The 21,304-nt window shown below is 74.7% G+C and overlaps 1 protein-coding gene and 12 non-coding genes across 13 annotated transcripts; 6 read left to right on the forward strand and 7 right to left on the reverse strand.

Moving 5' to 3' along the window:
* The first annotated feature begins 1,123 nt into the window (after positions 1 to 1,123).
* TRNAE-CUC lies at positions 1,124 to 1,194 on the forward strand. Its single transcript has one exon. It is a non-coding gene; the product is annotated as a tRNA-Glu (tRNA).
* A 2,746-nt stretch (positions 1,195 to 3,940) lies between these two features.
* Positions 3,941 to 7,917, reverse strand: LOC119879152 (basic proline-rich protein-like). Its single transcript, XM_038589586.1, has 5 exons — positions 7,585 to 7,917; positions 6,796 to 7,480; positions 5,975 to 6,477; positions 4,961 to 5,862; positions 3,941 to 4,103 (listed from the first exon to the last, which is right to left on the reverse strand). Exons 1-5 carry the CDS (start codon positions 7,915 to 7,917, stop codon positions 3,941 to 3,943), a joined length of 2,586 nt encoding a protein of 861 aa, XP_038445514.1.
* TRNAG-GCC lies at positions 4,907 to 4,977 on the reverse strand. Its single transcript has one exon. It is a non-coding gene; the product is annotated as a tRNA-Gly (tRNA).
* TRNAL-CAG lies at positions 6,439 to 6,521 on the reverse strand. The gene has a single exon. It is a non-coding gene; the product is annotated as a tRNA-Leu (tRNA).
* Positions 7,893 to 7,964, forward strand: TRNAG-UCC. The gene has a single exon. It is a non-coding gene; the product is annotated as a tRNA-Gly (tRNA).
* Positions 7,965 to 8,276: 312 nt separating this feature from the next.
* TRNAE-CUC lies at positions 8,277 to 8,348 on the forward strand. Its single transcript has one exon. It is a non-coding gene; the product is annotated as a tRNA-Glu (tRNA).
* Positions 8,349 to 12,078: 3,730 nt separating this feature from the next.
* Positions 12,079 to 12,149, reverse strand: TRNAG-GCC. Its single transcript has one exon. It is a non-coding gene; the product is annotated as a tRNA-Gly (tRNA).
* Positions 12,150 to 13,650: 1,501 nt separating this feature from the next.
* TRNAL-CAG lies at positions 13,651 to 13,733 on the reverse strand. Its single transcript has one exon. It is a non-coding gene; the product is annotated as a tRNA-Leu (tRNA).
* A 597-nt stretch (positions 13,734 to 14,330) lies between these two features.
* Positions 14,331 to 14,402, forward strand: TRNAD-GUC. The gene has a single exon. It is a non-coding gene; the product is annotated as a tRNA-Asp (tRNA).
* Positions 14,403 to 15,161: 759 nt separating this feature from the next.
* On the forward strand, positions 15,162 to 15,233 carry TRNAG-UCC. Its single transcript has one exon. It is a non-coding gene; the product is annotated as a tRNA-Gly (tRNA).
* A 312-nt stretch (positions 15,234 to 15,545) lies between these two features.
* TRNAE-CUC lies at positions 15,546 to 15,617 on the forward strand. The gene has a single exon. It is a non-coding gene; the product is annotated as a tRNA-Glu (tRNA).
* A 3,760-nt stretch (positions 15,618 to 19,377) lies between these two features.
* TRNAG-GCC lies at positions 19,378 to 19,448 on the reverse strand. The gene has a single exon. It is a non-coding gene; the product is annotated as a tRNA-Gly (tRNA).
* Positions 19,449 to 20,941: 1,493 nt separating this feature from the next.
* TRNAL-CAG lies at positions 20,942 to 21,024 on the reverse strand. The gene has a single exon. It is a non-coding gene; the product is annotated as a tRNA-Leu (tRNA).
* Positions 21,025 to 21,304: the final 280 nt, after the last annotated feature.

A 21,304-nucleotide genomic window follows, 5' to 3' on the forward strand; every position in this document is an offset into this window, starting at 1 on the left:
CCGCCGCCGCTGCCCAACGTACGCCTCCGCCCCATTTCCCTCCTTCTCCTTCCTCCTCTCTTCTCCTCCTTGTCCCTCTCCTTCTCCTCCCTCGTGCCTCCGCCCGGCCCGGGCCCCGTGCGGCCAGAGGCGCGGGGCGACCGCGGGGGCCCGTCCTGCCCGCCGTCGACCCGACCCCCCGCACCCCCTGCCCTTCCGCTCGTCGGCCCTGGCGCCCTGCGCCCTGGCGCGTGCGGGCTCGGCCCAAGCCCACCGGGACCTCCTACGGAGGCTGGCCGCCACGGGCTCCTCGCTCACGCGACGGACAGCATGCCCGGCTGCCGGGCTGCCCGTGGAGGTGGCCGTGGGGGCCGGGCCGACTGTGCGGGCGGGGCGGGGGCGGGGCGGGTCGGGGCGCGGGTGGCGGAGGGAAGGGAAGGGAAGGGAAGCGCGCGCCGGGGGCAGGGGGCAAGGGGCGGGGCTCCCCGGCGGCAGCCGAGGGCCCGGGAGCCGCAGGGCGGCGAGAGCGCCCCCCGAGGCGGGCGGCGGAGCGGCGGGCGTGTCGTTGCCTGCGGAGCATCCAGCTGCGTGGGGTGTCGCGGGTGGGGGCGCCGGGCGGCCGCTGGTGGCGCCCGCGACGGCGCAGAGCTGCGGCCGGCCGGCACGTCGGGGCAGGGCTGCGGCAGGCGGCGGAGGCGGTGGCGATAGGGCGAGAGGCGCTGGTGCGGAGCCTGGGCCGGCGTCCGGGGGCGGCCGGGCTGTGCAGCGTTGGTGGTATAGTTGTGAGCATAGCTGCCTTCCAAGCAGTTGACCCGGTTCGATTCCCGGCCAACGCAGCTGGCCAACGTTTTGCGCGCTCCAGGGCCCCGGTGCTCAGGCCCGATGGAGCCGGGAGCCGGGCGCGACGCTGAGTGCGTGTGTGTGTGTGTTGTGTGTGTGAGAGAGAGAGAGAGAGAGAGGGAGGAGGAGGAAGGCGCGCAGCGTTTTGACGGCGCGGCGGCGGGCGGTCCGGCCGGTGGCTCGGCGGGCCGGCGGGCGCTGCGCGTGGCCCGGCGGGGGCCCTGGAGGCCAAGCAGAGGCGAGTGGGCGGTAGGGAGGGAGGCGCCGGGTCCAGGGCGCACGGGCCAGGCGCGCAGCCTGACGCTCCCTGGTGTCTAGTGGTTAGGATTCGGCGCTCTCACCGCCGCGGCCCGGGTTCGATTCCCGGTCAGGGAAGCCTTTCTTCTTCCTCTCGCAACCGCCGCCGCACCACCCCTTTTAGCCGAAGCTCGCTCGTGCGTCTCCCTGGCCCCGATCTGACCGAGGCTGCGCGTGCGCACGAGGCCACCCGCCCCGTCGAGCCCAAGGCTGGCTTGCCTGGCGGGCTCCGTCGGGCCGGCCCAGCCTTTTGGCCTCGCTGGCTGCTGGCCGGCAGGTGGGCCGACTGGAGGTCTCGGCGTCTCGCGGCCCCTCCCCCGGACGCTCGCCTGGCTCCCCGTCTCGCTCCGCCCCAGGCCCAGTCCGGGACGCCGTCCGACCCAGCCGAGGCCACCGACCCCGGGCGCCTCGGGCCTCCGTGGGTGCTTGGACTCTCCCGCAGCACCCCTGCCGCCGGGAGAAAGGTCGTGGCGGCTCGCCGCCCCCACCCCCGGCCCCCCCCTGGCTCCTTGGTGAGGTGCTACTTGGCGGCGGCCGCGCTGGGGGCATGGGGGGGCGGCGGGCCGAGGCAGAGGGGGCCGGGTGTGGGGAGGGTGAGCCACCTGTCTCTCTCTGAGTCGGGGGTCACTTGCTGGAGCCCCCGGTGCCTTCTCTCGGCCGTCGGCCCGGCAACCGCCAGCGATGGCGGCGCACGTGGGTGGTGTCTTGGCTTGGGCGGGGATGGGAGCAGAGCGCCGGCCCCCCCGCCGCCCGCCCGGGCAGGCGGTGGTTGGAAAGCGGTTGTGGGCGTGTCCCGGTGGCCGGACCACCAGGCAGTGGAGGCCAGAGAGCAGGGAGATAGATGCAGGAGGCCAGTGGGGCTAACCCGCGGGCCGGGCAGGTGGGAGGGGGCGGAGGCACCCGGGGGACAGACGGGGTGCCCTTGGAGGCCCCGGGTCAGTCCAACTGCACGACCGCTACCCCCGAATCCTGGGGCAGAGGGGCAGGCGTGTTCCCCGACACAGCTTCCTCCACCCCACGCCCCCGGCCCGGCCCCGCCCCAGCCCCACGAGGGCCGGCGCCCCAGCTGGATGCCGCTCGGAAGGCGTTCCCTTGGCGCCTTAGCGCCCACCTAGGCAGGAGAGCCTGCAGCCCTGTCTCCGCCGGGTGCGGGTCTCCTGGCGCCGCTGCTCCTGCAGGTGAACCGCAGCGCCCGGCCTCCTTCCTGCCAACGCTTGCACGCCGGCCCTCCAAGGCTTTGCTGTGTGTCCGAGACCGTCTGTCTCCGTCGGAGGCGCAGAGGCCGGCCCGCGCTCTGCGTGAGCCTTCCGCGGCTCGCTGGCTGGATTGGGCCACGGTCGGGCGGCTAGAGAGCGCCCGTTGGGCCTCCGGGTGCTTCCCTTCACACGGGCAGTTCCCTCAGCCCCCGCTCTCTCCCTCTGGCTGTATTGGGTGTGGGGGTGCGGGGAGTCCGCGACGGTGGGGGAGCGCGGGACGAGGGTGTTCTCCCCGCGCGTCGCCTCCCACGGGGGTCAGGGCACAGGCGCAAAGCGTCCCGGAAAGAGGGGAGGGCCAGGAGCGGACCGAGCCGGGCAGTGGGAGAAGGAGTACCGGGTGTGTGCGTGGAGTGAGGGCCCGGGACGTGTGGCGCCGGCGGGCACTGGCCGAGAGTGGGGCTGGCCACTGAGGCAGGGTGTCTGCGGGGGCTCGGGTGCGGCAGGCACCCTGCCCGGCCCTCTCCTGCACCTGTGCACCTGTGCGGGCGGGCGAGCTGTGAGGTACAAACGCTGGGCGTGTGCCTGAGGACCTGTGGGAGACCGGGACTGCCGGCCTTGAGTGTAGGACGTGGGTGTGGGGTCCAAGGGGTCGGTGGTAGATGGAGGGTTTGAGCCTGGAGGCTGGAAGGAGCGGCACGTGGCACGTGGGGGTGGGTGGCGGTGGGGAGTGGGTCCCGGTGCCAGAGGGCTGGGAGACCCCTGGTGGCGGTGGACGGCGGCGGGAAGGTGCCGGGGAGCCGCTGGGCTGCGCTGGGCTGCGCTGGGCTGCGCTGGGCTGCGCTGCAGGGTGGCCGGGCAGACGAGAGCGGGTGATCGAGCGAGCGAGCGAGCGAGCGAGCGAGGTGCAGGGGGCGGGGGTGGCAAGCAGGCAGCTGCGCGGGCCGGGCGAGGCAAAGAGAGAGAGAGAGGGAGGGAGGGAGGGACCGGGTGTCGGAGCTGTTCCCACGGGGTGAGGAATTCCACCCCCCCCGGAGATGACCATTCCCCGTCATCGTCATGGGGACCACCAGCCACGTCTCAGGTGTCAGGTGTCGTCCTGGCTTGAGATTCAGGGAGGCCAAAGGGACAGACGCAACGCACGATCATCGACAAATGAGGACTGGGAAAGGAGGGCACGGGGAGGCGGGGTGACAGGGGTGGGGTCGTTCGGGCAAGAGGGCTGGTGGGGGTGGAGGGGCCAGCGGCGCTGGTACTCGTGTTGCTGCTGCTGCCGCCCTCCGCCGCCGCCGTGATGGTGGGGCGAACTTTGGCGCTGTTGGTGACGGCGTCCCCCGGGGCCCCGGTGTAACGGTGGACTCGGTGAGCGATGGGGGTCGGGGGTCCGGGAAGGCCTTCGGTGCCGCGCCGGCGATGCCCTTGCCCGTGCCTCCTCGGTCCTGCTGCTGCTGCTATCGCGGTGGTGGTGTGCTGGTGGTCCTGGGGCTTGGTGGCGACTCGTGCTGGTGGGGGGTGGTGAGGGAGGGTGGAGGACTTCAGGGCCGTGGGCCATGCTACCCGTGCCGGTGTGCTGATGGTGGCCTCGGTGGTGGCGGTGACCGCGGAGGACTTCAGTCTGTTGGCGATCATGCCTACGCTGGCCTGCTGGCGGTGGGCACGTCCCGCTGCTGCTGCTGCTGCTGCTGCTGCTGCTGTACAACTGCTTCTGGCATGTGGTGGTAGTCCTGGTGCTGGTGCTGGTGCTGGGTGCTGGTGTGGGGATGGTGGTCCTGGGGGTTGGTGGTGGACCAAGTGCTGCGGGGGTCGTGGAGGCCGGGCGAGGGGGGGAGGTGACCTCCGTGCCCTTGGCCGTGATGCCCATCTGGTGCGCCGCCGTTCGTGGACCCGACGTGCTGGTGACAGCCGTGGCGGTGGCGCTGTCCCTCGAGGCTGGGTGTGCTGGCGCCGGTGCTGGCTAGGCTGCATGGACCTGGTGCTCGCGGTGACTTTAGCAGTGGGGAGTGGCCCGTGTTTGAAGGAGACCGCGGCCAGGTGGCCAGAGAGAGCATCCCGGGGCTGCCAACGGGAGGATGTCGGGCCGTGAAACGGGGCTCCCTGGCGCGCTCCAAGGAGTGGCTGAGGGCCCCTCCAGAGGAGGGGTGGCAAGATGGTTGGTGGTCGGTCGACGTGCAAAGAGAGGAGGGTTTGGGGAGTGTGGGTAGAATGAGCCATTGAGGGAGGGAATGTGAAAGCATGCAGGTGGGCTGTGCCCGGGCGGGCGCGGGCGGTGCTTGGAAGCATTGCTTGAAGTGACGTGGGTGAGCGAAGCGCCGTCCGGGTCAGGGTCATGGAGAGAAAAAGGGCAAGGACAACGTGGGGCCGGGCAAGGGACCTGGGCCACGTCGGGCGGCAGGGGGCGGGCAGCCGGGTGGAGCGTGGCGGCCAGGGCTGGCGGCCACGGGCGAGAGACCAGAACAGACAAGTCGGCGGCAGGGGAAGCGGGGCGGGGCAGGAGGGCAGGGCCCCCGGCGTGAGCACAGCTGGTTCAGGCTCAGGCCCTGTGGCTTGAGCGCGTGCGCGAGGAAGCCGGGCGCGCGCGGCCAAAGGGGGCGGCGCGCTGCATGGGCCGGGAATCGAACCCGGGCCTCCCGCGTGGCAGGCGAGAATTCTACCACTGAACCACCCATGCACCGGTGGCGGCGGCCACCAGACGGCTTCCCCAGCGGCGCTCGTCGTCGTCCCGGCACGGCCAGTGTGAGCACCGCTGCGCGGGGGCGGCGGCGGGCCCGCGGTCTGCAAGACAGGCTCCGCGCCCGTGCAGATGCGCCGAGCTCGGGCTCGGGCTCGGGCTCGGGCTCGGCCCGCGCGGCGCCACTCCCAGCGAGGCCCCGACTCGGCTCACCCTGCGCCCTCTCCCTGGGGCGGGGCCGCCAGACACTGTCCTGCCGGGAGGAGCAGCCTGGCCAAGCCTGACCCGCGCCCGATTCCCAGGCAGCGCGGGCGTCTGTGGCCGGCGCAGCTCAGCGCGGACCTTCCCTTCCCTCCCGGCGCCCCCCAAGGCCCATGGGCGGATGGCTCTCCGGCCCGTGCAGTGCGCGCCGGCGGGGGCCGGCTGGGGCCCGGAGCTCGGATTGTGTGCGCTCCCGGGGTGCCGCGGGTGGGGGGGGGGGTGTGGGTGCGCGTGTGTGCGGTCGGCGTCGGTGTCGTCGGAGATGGGGGCCGCCGAGTAGCGCCCAAGCCAAGAGGCCAAAGAAAGGCGTGTGAGCTCTGCCCGCAGCTCTCCGTCGGGGCCGGCTGGGCTGCGGTGGGGGTGAGGCCGGCAGGTGCGCTTGGGCGGAGCGGCCGCCGGCTGGCTGGCTGGCGGGCGGGCGCGGTGAGGGAGCGCGCTGGCGTCCTGGAGCCCCGGCCCCGCAGCGGCTTCCGGCGCGGAGGGGGCCCGGGGAGGCAGGGCTGCCTTGCGCTCAGGCTCCCCGGAGCCACCACGGCGGGGTGGACCCCCCCCGCCCCCCCGGGGGCCCAGCGAACGGGCGGGGGTCCCGTCTCTGGCTGGCGCGCGGAGGGCTCGGCTGCCCGCCTGGCGGCGTGTGGCCGTGGTGAGGCCTCCGGGTGGCCACGCCTCGTGGGCGCCCCGGGGACGGAGGGGGTGGAGACCACGGAATGAATGGGGGCCGGCGGAAAGGACAGGCCGTGGGGACCCCGCGCTCCCGGCGGGCGGGCGGGGGGGGTGTAGGGCGGGGCTGGGAGCGAGGAGGCGAGCGAGGCGCGCCCCTCAGTGGGAGCGTGGCCCGGCCCGCGCGGGGCTGCCGGCATTTCGGCCCGCGCTGGCCTGCAGGGGGCGGCGGCGGGAAGGAAGAGGGCAAACGGAGCCCCCGGAGAGCCGTGCCGCCGACTTGCCGAGTTGCCGAGGCCCGCGGCCGCCGTGGGATGAGGAGGAGGGAGAGGCGCGGGAGGTGGCGGGGGGGAGGGCGCGCGCCAAGCCTGTGGGCCGGAGGCCGAGGCGCTGCAGCTGCGTGGGTCCCGGGCCACGTGTGCCAGGCGCCGCCAGCCCGCAGCCCGCCCAGCCCGCAGCCCGCAGCGGCGTGTAGGCGGGACACAGCGTCGTCCAGGCCCGGGTGCGGAGAGCCCGCGTTGGGCGGGCCAAAGGTGGGCGTGTCAGGAGTGGGATTCGAACCCACGCCTCCAGGGGAGACTGCGACCTGAACGCAGCGCCTTAGACCGCTCGGCCATCCTGACGGCGGGCCTGGGCGCGCCGCCGCTCGCCTGGCTGGGACCCGGCGCCGACCCCAGCTGGCTGGCGGCCGTGTGGGTGCGCGACGGACGGACGGACGGACGGACGGACGGGACTCGCGTCCCGGTCGACGAGGCCAACGGCCCGCCGACTGACTCTGCTGGCGCCGCCGCCCTCGCCGCGGTCCTCGCCGCCGCCCCCTCCCCCTTCCCGGGGGCGCGCCCCTGCTGCCTCGTCCCCCCCCCTCCCCCCCCCGCCTCCCCCCATCCCCTCGCGGGCCTCCGTCTCGCTCGCTCGCAGCCCTCTTGCTTTCCTTCGGGCTCTTCTCTCCCCCGCCCTCCCCTCCTCTCTGCGGCGCTCGTGGGGCGCGACTCTCCTGAGTCGGGCCGGGGGACTGCTGTGCGCGCTGACGCGGCGGCCGGGGGGCGGGCCGGGTGGGCCGTGGCCCGGGGCACGTGGCGGGCGCCTGGCAGGACGGGCGGCGGGACGTCGAGGCCCGGGTGGGCGTCAGGCAGGCAGGCCCTCGTCGGCGGAAGTCCGCCCGCGCCGCCGCCGCCTCCTCGTTAGTATAGTGGTGAGTATCCCCGCCTGTCACGCGGGAGACCGGGTGATTCCCCGACGGGGAGGCGAGACACGCCCTCTTTTGGTCGCGGGCGCCGCCGCCGCGCTGCCCAAACGTACGCCGGCCCCCAGGGCCCTCCTTCTCCTCCTTCTCCTCCTTGTCCTCCTTCTCCTCCCTCGTGCCTCCGCCCGGCCCCGTGCGGCCAGAGGCGCGGGGCGACCGCGGGGCCCGTCCTGCCCGCCGTCGACCCGACCCCCCCACCCCCTGCCCTTCCTCGTCGGCCCTGGCGCCCTGGCGCCCTGGCGCGTGCGGGCTCGGCCCAGCCCAGCCGGGACCTCCTGACGGGAGGCTGGCCGCCACGGGCTCCTCGCTCACGCGACGGACAGCTGCCCGGCTGCCGGGCTGCCCGTGGAGGTGGCCGTGGGGGCCGGGCCGACTGTGCGGGCGGGGCGGGGCGGGGCGGGGGCGCGGGTGGCGGGAGGAAGGAAGGGAAGGGAAGCGCGCGCCGGGGCAGGGGCAAGGGGCGGGCTCCCCGGCGGGCAGCCGAGGGCCCGGGAGCCGCAGGGCGGCGAGAGCGCCCCCCAGAGGCGGGCGGCGGAGGCGCGGGCGGTCGTGCCTGCGGAGCAGCCAGGGCTGCGTGGGGGTGGCGCGGGTGGGGCGCCGGGCGGCCGCTGGTGGCGCCCGCGACGGCGCAGAGCTGCGGCCGGCCGGCACGTCGGGGCAGGCTGCGGCAGGCGGCGGAGGCGGTGGCGAGAGGGCGAGGAGGCGCTGGTGCGGAGCCTGGGCCGGCGTCCGGGGCGGCCCGGGCTGTGCAGCGTTGGTGGTATAGTGGTGAGCATAGCTGCCTTCCAAGCAGTTGACCCGGGTTCGATTCCCGGCCAACGCAGCTGGCCAACGTTTTGCGCGGCTCCAGGGCCCCGGTGCTCAGGCCCGATGGGAGCCGGGAGCCGGGCGCGACGCTGAGTGCGTGTGTGTGTGTGTGTGTGTGTGTGTGAGAGAGAGAGAGAGAGAGAGGAGGAGGAGGAGGCGCGCAGCGTTTTGACGGCGCGGCGGGCGGGCGGTCCGGCCAGGTGGCTCGGCGGGGCCGGCGGGCGGCTGCGGCGCCCGGCGGGGGCCCTGGAGGCCAAGCAGAGCGAGTGGGCGGTAGGGAGGGAGGCGCCGGGTCCAGGGCGCACGGGCCAGGCGCGCAGCCTGACGCTCCCTGGTGGTCTAGTGGTTAGGATTCGGCGCTCTCACCGCCGCGGCCCGGGTTCGATTCCCGGTCAGGGAAGCCTTTCTTCTTCCTCTCGCAAGACCGCCGCCGCACACCCCTTTTAGCCGAAGCTCGCTCGTGCGTCTCCCTGGCCCCGAGCTGACCGAGGCTGCGCGTGCGCACGAGGCCACCCGCCCCGTCGAGCCCAAGGCTGGCTTGCCTGGCGGGCTCCGTCGGGCCGGCCCAAGCCTTTTGGCCTCGCTGGCTGGCTGGCCGGCAGGTGGGCCGACTGGAGGTCTCGGCGTCTCGCGGCCGCCTCCCCCGGACGCTCGCCTGGCTCCCCGTCTCGCTCCGCCCCAGGCCCGACAGTCCGGGACGCCGTCCGACCCCAGCCGAGGCCACCGACAGGCCGGGCGCCTCGGGCCTCCGTGGGTGCTTGGACTCTCCCGCAGCACCCCTGCCGCCGGGAGAAAGGTCGTGGCGGCTCGCAGCGCCCCACCCCCGGCCCCCCCTCTGGCTCCTTGGTGAGGTGCTACTTGGCGGCGGCCGCGCTGGGGGCATGTGGGGGCGGCGGGCCGAGGCAGAGGGGCCGGGTGTGGGGAGGGTGAGCCACCTGTCTCTCTCTGAGTCGGGGGTCACTTGCTGGAGCCCCCGGTGCCTTCTCTCGGCCGTCGGCCCGGCAACCGCCAGCGATGGCGGCGCACGTGTGGTGGTCTTGGGCTTGGGCGGGGATGGGAGCAGAGCGCCGGCCCCCGCCGCCCCCGCCCGGGCAGGCGGTGGTTGGAAAGCGGTTGTGGGCGTGTCCCGGTGGCCGGACCACCAGGCAGTGGAGGCCAGAGAGCAGGGAGATAGATGCAGGAGGCCAGTGGGGCTAACCCGCGGGCCGGGCAGGTGGGAGGGGGCGGAGGCACCCGGGGGACAGACGGGGTGCCCTTGGAGGCCCCGGGTCAGTCCAACTGCACGACCGCTACCCCCCGAATCCTGGGGCGAGGGGCAGGCGTGTTCCCCGACACAGCTTCCTCCACCCCACGCCCCCGGCCCGGCCCCGGCCCCAGCCCCACGTGGCCGGCGCCCCAGCTGGATGCCGCTCGGAAGGCGTTCCCCTTGGCGCCTTAGCGCCCACCTAGGCAGGAGAGCCTGCAGCCCTGTCTCCGCCCGGGTGCGGGTCTCCTGGCGCCGCTGCTCCTGCAGGTGAACCGCAGCGCCCGGCCTCCTTCCTGCCAACGCTTGCACGCCGGCCCTCCAAGGCTTTGCTGTGTGTCCAGAGACCGTCTGTCTCCGTCGGAGGCGCAGAGGCCGGCCCGCGCTCTGCGTGAGCCTTCCGCGGCTCGCTGGCTGGATTGGGCCACGGTCGGGCGGCGGTGGAGAGAGCGCCCGTGGGCCTCCGGGTGCTTCCCGTCAGCACGGGCAGTTCCCTCAGCCCCTCGCCTCTCCCTCTGGCTGTCTGTGCTCCGCGACGGTGGGGTAGCGCGGCGAGGGTGTTCTCCCCCGCGCGTCGCCTCCCACGGGGGTCAGGGCACAGGCGCAAAGCGTCCCGGAAAGAGGGAGGGCCAGGAGCGGACCGAGCCGGGCAGTGGGAGAAGGAGTACCGGGTGTGTGCGTGGAGTGAGGGCCCGGGACGTGTGGCGCCGGCGGGCACTGGCCGAGAGTGGGGCTGGCCACTGAGGCAGGGTGTCTGCGGGGGCTCGGGTGCGGCAGGGCACCCTGCCCGGCGCCTCTCCTGCACCTGTGCACCTGTGCGGGCGGGCGAGCTGTGAGGTAGGGGACGGGACACGCTGGGCGTGTGCCTGAGGAGCCTGTGGGAGACCGGGACTGCCGGCCTTGAGTGTAGGACGTGGGTGTGGGGTCCAAGGGGTCGGTGGTAGATGGAGGGTTTGAGCCTGGAGGCTGGAAGGAGCGGCACGTGGCACGTGGGGGTGGGTGGCGGTGGGGAGTGGGTCCCGGTGCCAGAGGGCTGGGAGACCCCGTGGTGGCGGTGGACGGCGGCGGGAGAGGTGCCGGGAGGCCGCTGGGCTGCGCTGGGCTGCGCTGGGCTGCGCTGGGCTGCGCTGCAGGGTGGCCGGGCAGACGAGAGCGGGTGAGCGAGCGAGCGAGCGAGCGAGCGAGCGAGGTGCAGGGGGCGGGGGTGGCAAGCAGGCAGCTGCGCGGCGGCCGGGCGAGGCAAAGAGAGAGAGAGAGGGAGGGAGGGAGGGACCGGGTGTCGGAGCTGTTCCCACGGGTGAGGAATTCCACCGCCCCGGAGATGACCATTCCCCGTCATCGTCATGGGGACCACCAGCCACGTCTCAGGTGTCAGGTGTCGTCCTGGGCTTGAGATTCAGGGAGGCCAAAGGGACAGACGCAACGCACGATCATCGACAAATGAGGACTGGGAAAGGAGGGCACGGGGAGGCGGGTGACAGGGGTGGGGTCGTTCGGGCAAGAGGGGCTGGTGGGGGTGGAGGGGCCAGCGGCGCTGGTACTCGTGTTGCTGCTGCTGCCGCCGCTGCCTCCGCCGCCGCCGGTGATGGTGGTGGCGAACTTTGGCGCTGTTGGTGACGGCGTCCCCCGGGGCCCCGGTGTAACGGTGGACTCGGTGAGCGATGGGGGTCGGGGGTCCGGGAAGGCCTTCGGTGCCGCCGCCGGCGATGCCCTTGCCCGTGCGCTGGCCTCGGTCCTGCTGCTGCTGCTATCGCGGTGGTGGTGTGCTGGTGGTCCTGGGGCTTGGTGGCGACTCGGTGCTGGTGGGGTGGTGGTGAGGGAGGGTGGAGGACTTCAGGGCCGTGGGCCATGCTACCCGTGCCGGTGTGCTGATGGTGGCCTCGGTGGTGGCGGTGACCGCGGAGGACTTCAGTCTGTTGGCGATCATGCCTACGCTGGCCTGCTGGCGGTGGGCACGTCCCGCTGCTGCTGCTGCTGCTGCTGCTGCTGCTGGTACAACTGCTTCTGGCATGGTGGTGGTAGTCCTGGTGCTGGTGCTGGTGCTGGTGCTGGTGTGGGGATGGTGGTCCTGGGGGTTGGTGGTGGACCAAGTGCTGCGGGGGTCGTGGAGGCCGGGCGAGGGGGGGAGGTGACCTCCGTGCCCTTGGCCGTGATGCCCATGCTGGTGCGCCGCCGTTCGTGGACCCGACGTGCTGGTGACAGCCGTGGCGGTGGCGCTGTCCCTCGAGGCTGGGTGTGCTGGCGCCGGTGCTGGCTAGGCTGCATGGACCTGGTGCTCGCGGTGACTTTAGCAGTGGGGAGTGGCCCGTGTTTGAAGGAGACCGCGGCCAGGTGGCCATAGAGAGCATCCCGGGGCTGCCAACGGGAGGATGTCGGGCCGTGAAACGGGGCTCCCTGGCGCGCTCCAAGGAGTGGCTGAGGGCCCCTCCAGAGGAGGGGTGGCAAGATGGTTGGTGGTCGGTCGACGTGCAAAGAGAGGAGGGTTTGGGGAGTGTGGGTAGAATGAGCCATTGAGGGAGGGAATGTGAAAAGCATGCAGGTGGGCTGTGCCCGGGCGGGCGCGGGCGGTGCTTGGAAGCATTGCTTGAAGTGACGTGGGTGAGCGAAGCGCCGTCCGGGTCAGGGTCATGGAGAGAAAAGGGCAAGGACAACGTGGGGCCGGGCAAGGGACCTGGGCCACGTCGGGCGGCAGGGGGCGGGCAGCCGGGTGGAGCGTGGCGGCCAGGGACGGGCGAGAGACCAGAACAGACAAGTCGGCAGGGGGAAGCGGGGCGGGGCAGGAGGGCAGGGCCCCCGGCGTGAGCACAGCTGGTTCAGGCTCAGGCCCTGTGGCTTGAGCGCGTGCGCGAGGAAGCCGGGCGCGCGCGGCCAAAAGGGGGCGGCGCGCTGCATGGGCCGGGAATCGAACCCGGGCCTCCCGCGTGGCAGGCGAGAATTCTACCACTGAACCACCCATGCACCGGTGGCGGCGGCCACCAGACGGCTTCCCCCCGCTCGTCGTCGTCCCGGCACGGCCAGTGGTGAGCACCCGCTGCGCGGGGGCGGGCGGCGGGCCCGCGGTCTGCAAGACAGGCTCCGCGCCCGTGCAGATGCGCCGAGGGCTCGGGCTCGGGCTCGGGCTCGGGCTCGGGCCGGCGCGCGGCGCCCACGGTCCCAGCGAGGCCCCGAGGCGGACTCGGCTCACCCTGCGCCCTCTCCCTGGGGCGGGGCCGCCGCCAGACACTGTCCTGCCGGGAGGAGCAGCCTGGCCAAGCCTGACCCGCGCCCGATTCCCAGGCAGCGCGGGGCGTCTGTGGCCGGCGCAGCTCAGCGCGGACCTTCCCTTCCCTCCCGGCGCCCCCCCGAAGGCCCATGGGCGGATGGCTCTCCGGCCCGTGCAGTGCGCGCCGGCGGGGGCCGGCTGGGGCCCGGAGCTCGGATTGTGTGCGCTCCCGGGGTGCCGCGGGGTGGGGGGGGGGGTGGGTGCGCGTGTGTGCGTGTCGGCGTCGGTGTCGTCGTCGGAGATGGGGGCCGCCGAGTAGCGCCCAAGCCAAGAGGCCAAAGAAAGGCGTGTGAGCTCTGCCCGCAGCTCTCCGTCGGGGCCGGCTGGGCTGCGGTGGGGGTGAGGCCGGCAGGTGCGCTTGGGCGGAGCGGCCGCCGGCTGGCTGGCTGGCGGGCGGCGCGGTGAGGGAGCGCGCTGGCGTCCTGGAGCCCCGGCCCCGCAGCGGCTTCCGGCGCGGAGGGGGCCCGGGGAGGCAGGGCTGCCTTGCGCTCAGGGCTCCCCGGAGCCACCACGGCGGGGTGGACCCCACCCCGCCCCCCGGGCCAGGCCCAGCGAACGGGGCGGGGGTCCCGTCTCTGGCTGGCGCGCGGAGGGCTCGGCTGCCCGCCTGGCGGGCGTGTGGCCGTGGTGAGGCCTCCGGGTGGCCACGCCTCGTGGGCGCCCCGGGGACGGAGGGGGTGGAGACCACGGAATGAATGGGGGCCGGCGGAAAGGACAGGCCGTGGGGACCCCGCGCTCCCGGCGGGCGGGCGGGGGGAGGTGTAGGGCGGGGCTGGGAGAGCGAGGAGGCGAGCGAGGCGCGCCCCTCAGTGGGAGCGTGGCCCGGCCCGCGCGGGGCTGCCGGCATTTCGGCCCGCGGCTGGCCTGCAGGGGGCGGCGGCGGGAAGGAAGAGGGCAAACGGAGCCCCCGGAGAGCCGTGCCGCCGACTTGCCGAGTTGCCGAGGCCCGCGGCCGCCGTGGGATGAGGAGGAGGGAGAGGCGCGGGAGGTGGCGGGGGAGGGAGGGCGCGGGGGCGCCAAGCCTGTGGCCGGGAGGGCCGAGGCGCTGCAGCTGCGTGGGTCCCGGGCCACGTGTGCCAGGGCGCCAGCCCGCAGCCCGCAGCCCGCAGCCCGCAGCCCCCCGTAAGGCGGGACAGACAGGGCGTCGTCCAGGCCCGGGTGCGGAGAGCCCGCGTTGGGCGGGCCAAAAGGTGGGCGTGTCAGGAGTGGGATTCGAACCCACGCCTCCAGGGGAGACTGCGACCTGAACGCAGCGCCTTAGACCGCTCGGCCATCCTGACGGCGGGCCTGGGCGCGCCGCCGCTCGCCTGGCTGGGACCCGGCGCCGACCCCGGAGCTGGCTGGCGGCCGTGTGGGTGCGCGACGGACGGACGGACGGACGGACGGACGGGACTCGCGTCCCGGTCGACGAGGCCAACGGCCCGCCGACTGACTCTGCTGGCGCCGCCGCCCTCGCCGCGGTCCTCGCCGCCGCCCCCTCCCCCTTCCCGGGGCGCGCACCCTGCTGCCGGCGTCCGGCCCCCCGCCGCCCCCCCCGCCCGCCGCGGCCCATCCCCGGCGCGGGGCCTCCGGCTCGCTCGCGCAGCCCTGCTTGCCGTGTCGGGCGTCTTCTCCCGCCGCCATCCCCGCGCGGCTGGGCGGGGGCGGCGGCGGGTCCGGGGGCGCGACGCTCCGAGTCGGGCCGGGGGACTGCTGTGCGCGCTGACGCGGCGGCCGGGGGCGGGCCGGGTGGGCCGTGGCCCGGGGCACGTGGCGGGCGCCTGGCAGGACGGGCGCGCGGGACGTCGAGGGCCCGGGTGGGCGTGGGCAGGCAGGCAGGCCGGCGGGCGGGCGGGCGGGCGGAGAGGGGTCGGGCGCCCGGGCGGCCGCCGCCGCCGTCCTCGTTAGTATAGTGGTGAGTATCCCCGCCTGTCACGCGGGAGACCGGGGTTCGATTCCCCGACGGGGAGGCGAGACACGCCCTCTTTTGGTCGCGGGCGCCGCCGCCGCGCTGCCCAAACGTACGCCGGCCCCCAGGGCCCTCCTTCTCCTCCTTCTCCTCCTTGTCCTCCTTCTCCTCCCTCGTGCCTCCGCCCGGCCCCGTGCGGCCAGAGGCGCGGGGCGACCGCGGGGGCCCGTCCTGCCCGCCGTCGACCCGACCCCCCGCACCCCCTGCCCTTCCTCGTCGGCCCTGGCGCCCTGGCGCCCTGGCGCGTGCGGGCTCGGCCCAGCCCAGCCGGGACCTCCTGACGGGAGGCTGGCCGCCACGGGCTCCTCGCTCACGCGACGGACAGCTGCCCGGCTGCCGGGCTGCCCGTGGAGGTGGCCGTGGGGGCCGGGCCGACTGTGCGGGCGGGGCGGGGCGGGGCGGGGCGGGCGCGGGTGGCGGAGGGAAGAAGGAAGGGAAGCGCGCGCCGGGGGCAGGGGGCAAGGGGCGGGGCTCCCCGGCGGGCAGCCGAGGGCCCGGGAGCCGCAGGGCGGCGAGAGCGCCCCCCAGAGGCGGGCGGCGGAGGCGGCGGGCGGTCGTGCCTGCGGAGCAGCCAGGGCTGCGTGGGGGTGGCGCGGGTGGGGCGCCGGGCGGCCGCTGGTGGCGCCCGCGACGGCGCAGAGCTGCGGCCGGCCGGCACGTCGGGGCAGGGCTGCGGCAGGCGGCGGAGGCGGTGGCGAGAGGGCGAGGAGGCGCTGGTGCGGAGCCTGGGCCGGCGTCCGGGGGCGGCCCGGGCTGTGCAGCGTTGGTGGTATAGTGGTGAGCATAGCTGCCTTCCAAGCAGTTGACCCGGGTTCGATTCCCGGCCAACGCAGCTGGCCAACGTTTTGCGCGGCTCCAGGGCCCCGGTGCTCAGGCCCGATGGGAGCCGGGAGCCGGGCGCGACGCTGAGTGCGTGTGTGTGTGTGTGTGTGAGAGAGAGAAGAGAGAGAGAGAGAGGAGGAGGAGGAGGCGCGCAGCGTTTTGACGGCGCGGCGGGCGGGCGGTCCGGCCAGGTGGCTCGGCGGGGCCGGCGGGCGGCTGCGCGTGGCCCGGCGGGGGCCCTGGAGGCCAAGCAGAGGCGAGTGGGCGGTAGGGAGGGAGGCGCCGGGTCCAGGGCGCACGGGCCAGGCGCGCAGCCTGACGCTCCCTGGTGGTCTAGTGGTTAGGATTCGGCGCTCTCACCGCCGCGGCCCGGGTTCGATTCCCGGTCAGGGAAGCCTTTCTTCTTCCTCTCGCAAGACCGCCGCCGCACACCCCTTTTAGCCGAAGCTCGCTCGTGCGTCTCCCTGGCCCCGAGCTGACCGAGGCTGCGCGTGCGCACGAGGCCACCCGCCCCGTCGAGCCCAAGGCTGGCTTGCCTGGCGGGCTCCGTCGGGCCGGCCCAAGCCTTTTGGCCTCGCTGGCTGGCTGGCCGGCAGGTGGGCCGACTGGAGGTCTCGGCGTCTCGCGGCCGCCTCCCCCGGACGCTCGCCTGGCTCCCCGTCTCGCTCCGCCCCAGGCCCGACAGTCCGGGACGCCGTCCGACCCCAGCCGAGGCCACCGACAGGCCGGGCGCCTCGGGCCTCCGTGGGTGCTTGGACTCTCCCGCAGCACCCCTGCCGCCGGGAGAAAGGTCGTGGCGGCTCGCAGCGCCCCCACCCCCGGCCCCCCTGGCTCCTTGGTGAGGTGCTACTTGGCGGCGGCCGCGCTGGGGGCATGTGGGGGCGGCGGGCCGAGGCAGAGGGGGCCGGGTGTGGGGAGGGTGAGCCACCTGTCTCTCTCTGAGTCGGGGGTCACTTGCTGGAGCCCCCGGTGCCTTCTCTCGGCCGTCGGCCCGGCAACCGCCAGCGATGGCGGCGCACGTGGGTGGTGGTCTTGGGCTTGGGCGGGGATGGGAGCAGAGCGCCGGCCCCCGCCGCCCCGCCCGGGCAGGCGGTGGTTGGAAAGCGGTTGTGGGCGTGTCCCGGTGGCCGGACCACCAGGCAGTGGAGGCCAGAGAGCAGGGAGATAGATGCAGGAGGCCAGTGGGGCTAACCCGCGGGCCGGGCAGGTGGGAGGGGGCGGAGGCACCCGGGGGACAGACGGGGTGCCCTTGGAGGCCCCGGGTCAGTCCAACTGCACGCTACCGCTACCCCGAATCCTGGGGCAGAGGGGCAGGCGTGTTCCCCGACACAGCTTCCTCCACCCCACGCCCCCGGCCCGGCCCCGGCCCCAGCCCCACGTGGCCGGCGCCCCAGCTGGATGCCGCTCGGAAGGCGTTCCCCTTGGCGCCTTAGCGCCCACCTAGGCAGGAGAGCCTGCAGCCCTGTCTCCGCCGGGTGCGGGTCTCCTGGCGCCGCTGCTCCTGCAGGTGAACCGCAGCGCCCGGCCTCCTTCCTGCCAACGCTTGCACGCCGGCCCTCCAAGGCTTTGCTGTGTGTCCAGAGACCGTCTGTCTCCGTCGGAGGCGCAGAGGCCGGCCCGCGCTCTGCGTGAGCCTTCCGCGGCTCGCTGGCTGGATTGGGCCACGGTCGGGCGGCGGTGGAGAGGAGCGCCCGTGGGCCTCCGGGTGCTTCCCGTCAGCACGGGCAGTTCCCTCAGCGCCCTCGCCTCTCCCTCTGGCTGTATGGGTGGGGGTGGGGGTGCGGGGAGTCCGCGACGGTGGGGGATAGCGCGGGACGAGGGTGTTCTCCCCCGCGCGTCGCCTCCCACGGGGGTCAGGGCACAGGCGCAAAGCGTCCCGGAAAGAGGGGAGGGCCAGGAGCGGACCGAGCCGGGCAGTGGGAGAAGGAGTACCGGGTGTGTGCGTGGAGTGAGGGCCCGGGACGTGTGGCGCCGGCGGGCACTGGCCGAGAGTGGGGCTGGCCACTGAGGCAGGGTGTCTGCGGGGGCTCGGGTGCGGCAGGGCACCCTGCCCGCGCCTCTCCTCCTGCACCTGTGCACCTGTGCGGGCGGGCGAGCTGTGAGGTAGGGGACGGGACACGCTGGGCGTGTGCCTGAGGAGCCTGTGGGAGACCGGGACTGCCGGCCTTGAGTGTAGGACGTGGGTGTGGGGTCCAAGGGGTCGGTGGTAGATGGAGGGTTTGAGCCTGGAGGCTGGAAGGAGCGGCACGTGGCACGTGGGGGGGTGGGTGGCGGTGGGGAGTGGGTCCCGGTGCCAGAGGGCTGGGAGACCGTGGTGGCCGTGGCGGGGGGGACGGCGGCGGGAGAGGTGCCGGGAGGCCGCTGGGCTGCGGGGGGCTGGGAGGGTGCGCGGGGCGAGCGGGTGGCGAGAGCGAGAGAGAGAGGCGAGCGAGCGAGGTGCAGGCGGGGGGGTGGCAAGCAGGCAGCTGCGCGGCGGCCGGGCGAGGCAAAGAGAGAGAGAGAGGGAGGGAGGGAGGGACCGGGTGTCGGAGCTGTTCCCACGGGGTGAGGAATTCCACCGCCCCGGAGATGACCATTCCCCGTCATCGTCATGGGGACCACCAGCCACGTCTCAGGTGTCAGGTGTCGTCCTGGGCTTGAGATTCAGGGAGGCCAAAGGGACAGACGCAACGCACGATCATCGACAAATGAGGACTGGGAAAGGAGGGCACGGGGAGGGGGTGACGGGGGGGGGGTCGTTCGGGCAAGAGGGGCTGGTGGGGGTGGAGGGGCCAGCGGCGCTGGTACTCGTGTTGCTGCTGCTGCCGCCGCTGCCTCCGCCGCCGCCGGTGATGGTGGTGGCGAACTTTGGCGCTGTTGGTGACGGCGTCCCCGGGGCCCCGTGTGTAACGGTGGACTCGGTGAGCGATGGGGGTCGGGGGTCCGGGAAGGCCTTCGGTGCCGCCGCCGGCGATGCCCTTGCCCGTGCGCTGGCCTCGGTCCTGCTGCTGCTGCTATCGCGGTGGTGGTGTGTGCTGGTGGTCCTGGGGCTTGGTGGCGACTCGGTGCTGGTGGGGTGGTGGTGAGGGAGGGTGGAGGACTTCAGGGCCGTGGGCCATGCTACCCGTGCCGGTGTGCTGATGGTGGCCTCGGTGGTGGCGGTGACCGCGGAGGACTTCAGTCTGTTGGCGATCATGCCTACGCTGGCCTGCTGGCGGTGGGCACGTCCCGCTGCTGCTGCTGCTGCTGCTGCTGTGCTGCTGTGGTACAACTGCTTCTGGCATGGTGGTGGTAGTCCTGGTGCTGGTGCTGGTGCTGGTGCTGGTGTGGGGATGGTGGTCCTGGGGGTTGGTGGTGGACCAAGTGCTGCGGGGGTCGTGGAGGCCGGGCGAGGGGGGGAGGTGACCTCCGTGCCCTTGGCCGTGATGCCCATGCTGGTGCGCCGCCGTTCGTGGACCCGACGTGCTGGTGACAGCCGTGGCGGTGGCGCTGTCCCTCGAGGCTGGGTGTGCTGGCGCCGGTGCTGGCTAGGCTGCATGGACCTGGTGCTCGCGGTGACTTTAGCAGTGGGGAGTGGCCCGTGTTTGAAGGAGACCGCGGCCAGGTGGCCATAGAGAGCATCCCGGGGCTGCCAACGGGAGGATGTCGGGCCGTGAAACGGGGCTCCCTGGCGCGCTCCAAGGAGTGGCTGAGGGCCCCTCCAGAGGAGGGGTGGCAAGATGGTTGGTGGTCGGTCGACGTGCAAAGAGAGGAGGGTTTGGGGAGTGTGGGTAGAATGAGCCATTGAGGGAGGGAATGTGAAAAGCATGCAGGTGGGCTGTGCCCGGGCGGGCGCGGGCGGTGCTTGGAAGCATTGCTTGAATTGAAGTGACGTGGGTGAGCGAAGCGCCGTCCGGGTCAGGGTCATGGAGAGAAAAAGGGCAAGGACAACGTGGGGCCGGGCAAGGGACCTGGGCCACGTCGGGCGGCAGGGGGCGGGCAGCCGGGTGGAGCGTGGCGGCCAGGGCTGGCGGCCACGGGCGAGAGACCAGAACAGACAAGTCGGCAGGGGGAAGCGGGGCGGGGCAGGAGGGCAGGGCCCCCGGCGTGAGCACAGCTGGTTCAGGCTCAGGCCCTGTGGCTTGAGCGCGTGCGCGAGGAAGCCGGGCGCGCGCGGCCAAAAGGGGGCGGCGCGCTGCATGGGCCGGGAATCGAACCCGGGCCTCCCGCGTGGCAGGCGAGAATTCTACCACTGAACCACCCATGCACCGGTGGCGGCGGCCACCAGACGGCTTCCCCAGCGGCGCTCGTCGTCGGCACGGCCAGTGGTGAGCACACCGCTGGCGCGGGGCGGCGGGCCCGCGGTCTGCAAGACAGGCTCCGCGCCCGTGCAGATGCGCCGAGGGCTCGGGCTCGGGCTCGGGCTCGGGCTCGGGCCGGCGCGCGGCGCCCACGGTCCCAGCGAGGCCCCGAGGCGGACTCGGCTCACCCTGCGCCCTCTCCCTGGGGCGGGGCCGCCGCCAGACACTGTCCTGCCGGGAGGAGCAGCCTGGCCAAGCCTGACCCGCGCCCGATTCCCAGGCAGCGCGGGGCGTCTGTGGCCGGCGCAGCTCAGCGCGGACCTTCCCTTCCCTCCCGGCGCCCCCCGAAGGCCCATGGGCGGATGGCTCTCCGGCCCGTGCAGTGCGCGCCGGCGGGGGCCGGCTGGGGCCCGGAGCTCGGATTGTGTGCGCTCCCGGGGTGCCGCGGGTGGGGGGGGGGGGGGGTGGGTGCGCGTGTGTGCGTGTCGGCGTCGGTGTCGTCGTCGGAGATGGGGGCCGCCGAGTAGCGCCCAAGCCAAGAGGCCAAAGAAAGGCGTGTGAGCTCTGCCCGCAGCTCTCCGTCGGGGCCGGCTGGGCTGCGGTGGGGGTGAGGCCGGCAGGTGCGCTTGGGCGGAGCGGCCGCCGGCTGGCTGGCTGGCGGGCGGCGCGGTGAGGGAGCGCGCTGGCGTCCTGGAGCCCCGGCCCCGCAGCGGCTTCCGGCGCGGAGGGGGCCCGGGGAGGCAGGGCTGCCTTGCGCTCAGGGCTCCCCGGAGCCACCACGGCGGGGTGGACCCCACCCCGCCCCCCCGGGCCAGGCCCAGCGAACGGGGCGGGGGTCCCGTCTCTGGCTGGCGCGCGGAGGGCTCGGCTGCCCGCCTGGCGGGCGTGTGGCCGTGGTGAGGCCTCCGGGTGGCCACGCCTCGTGGGCGCCCCGGGGACGGAGGGGGTGGAGACCACGGAATGAATGGGGGCCGGCGGAAAGGACAGGCCGTGGGGACCCCGCGCTCCCGGCGGGCGGGCGGGGGGAGGTGTAGGGCGGGGCTGGGAGAGCGAGGAGGCGAGCGAGGCGCGCCCCTCAGTGGGAGCGTGGCCCGGCCCGCGCGGGGCTGCCGGCATTTCGGCCCGCGGCTGGCCTGCAGGGGGCGGCGGCGGGAAGGAAGAGGGCAAACGGAGCCCCCGGAGAGCCGTGCCGCCGACTTGCCGAGTTGCCGTGGGATGAGGAGGAGGGAGAGGCGCGGGAGGTGGCGGGGGAGGGAGGGCGCGGGGGCGCCAAGCCTGTGGCCGGGAGGGCCGAGGCGCTGCAGCTGCGTGGGTCCCGGGCCACGTGTGCCAGGGCGCCGCCAGCCCGCAGCCCGCAGCCGCAGCCCGCAGCCCGCAGCGGCGTGTAAGGCGGGACAGACAGGGCGTCGTCCAGGCCCGGGTGCGGAGAGCCCGCGTTGGGCGGGCCAAAAGGTGGGCGTGTCAGGAGTGGGATTCGAACCCACGCCTCCAGGGGAGACTGCGACCTGAACGCAGCGCCTTAGACCGCTCGGCCATCCTGACGGCGGGCCTGGGCGCGCCGCCGCTCGCCTGGCTGGGACCCGGCGCCGACCCCGGAGCTGGCTGGCGGCCGTGTGGGTGCGCGACGGACGGACGGACGGACGGACGGACGGGACTCGCGTCCCGGTCGACGAGGCCAACGGCCCGCCGACTGACTCTGCTGGCGCCGCCGCCCTCGCCGCGGTCCTCGCCGCCGCCCCCTCCCCTTCCCGGGGCGCGCACCCTGCTGCCGGCGTCCGGCCGCCCCCCGCCGCCCCCGCCGCCCGCCGCGGCCCATCCCCGG

Source organism: Canis lupus, unplaced genomic scaffold, assembly GCF_011100685.1.
Source record: "Canis lupus familiaris isolate Mischka breed German Shepherd unplaced genomic scaffold, alternate assembly UU_Cfam_GSD_1.0 chrUn_S352H512, whole genome shotgun sequence".
Taxonomy (NCBI): Eukaryota; Metazoa; Chordata; class Mammalia; order Carnivora; family Canidae; genus Canis; species Canis lupus.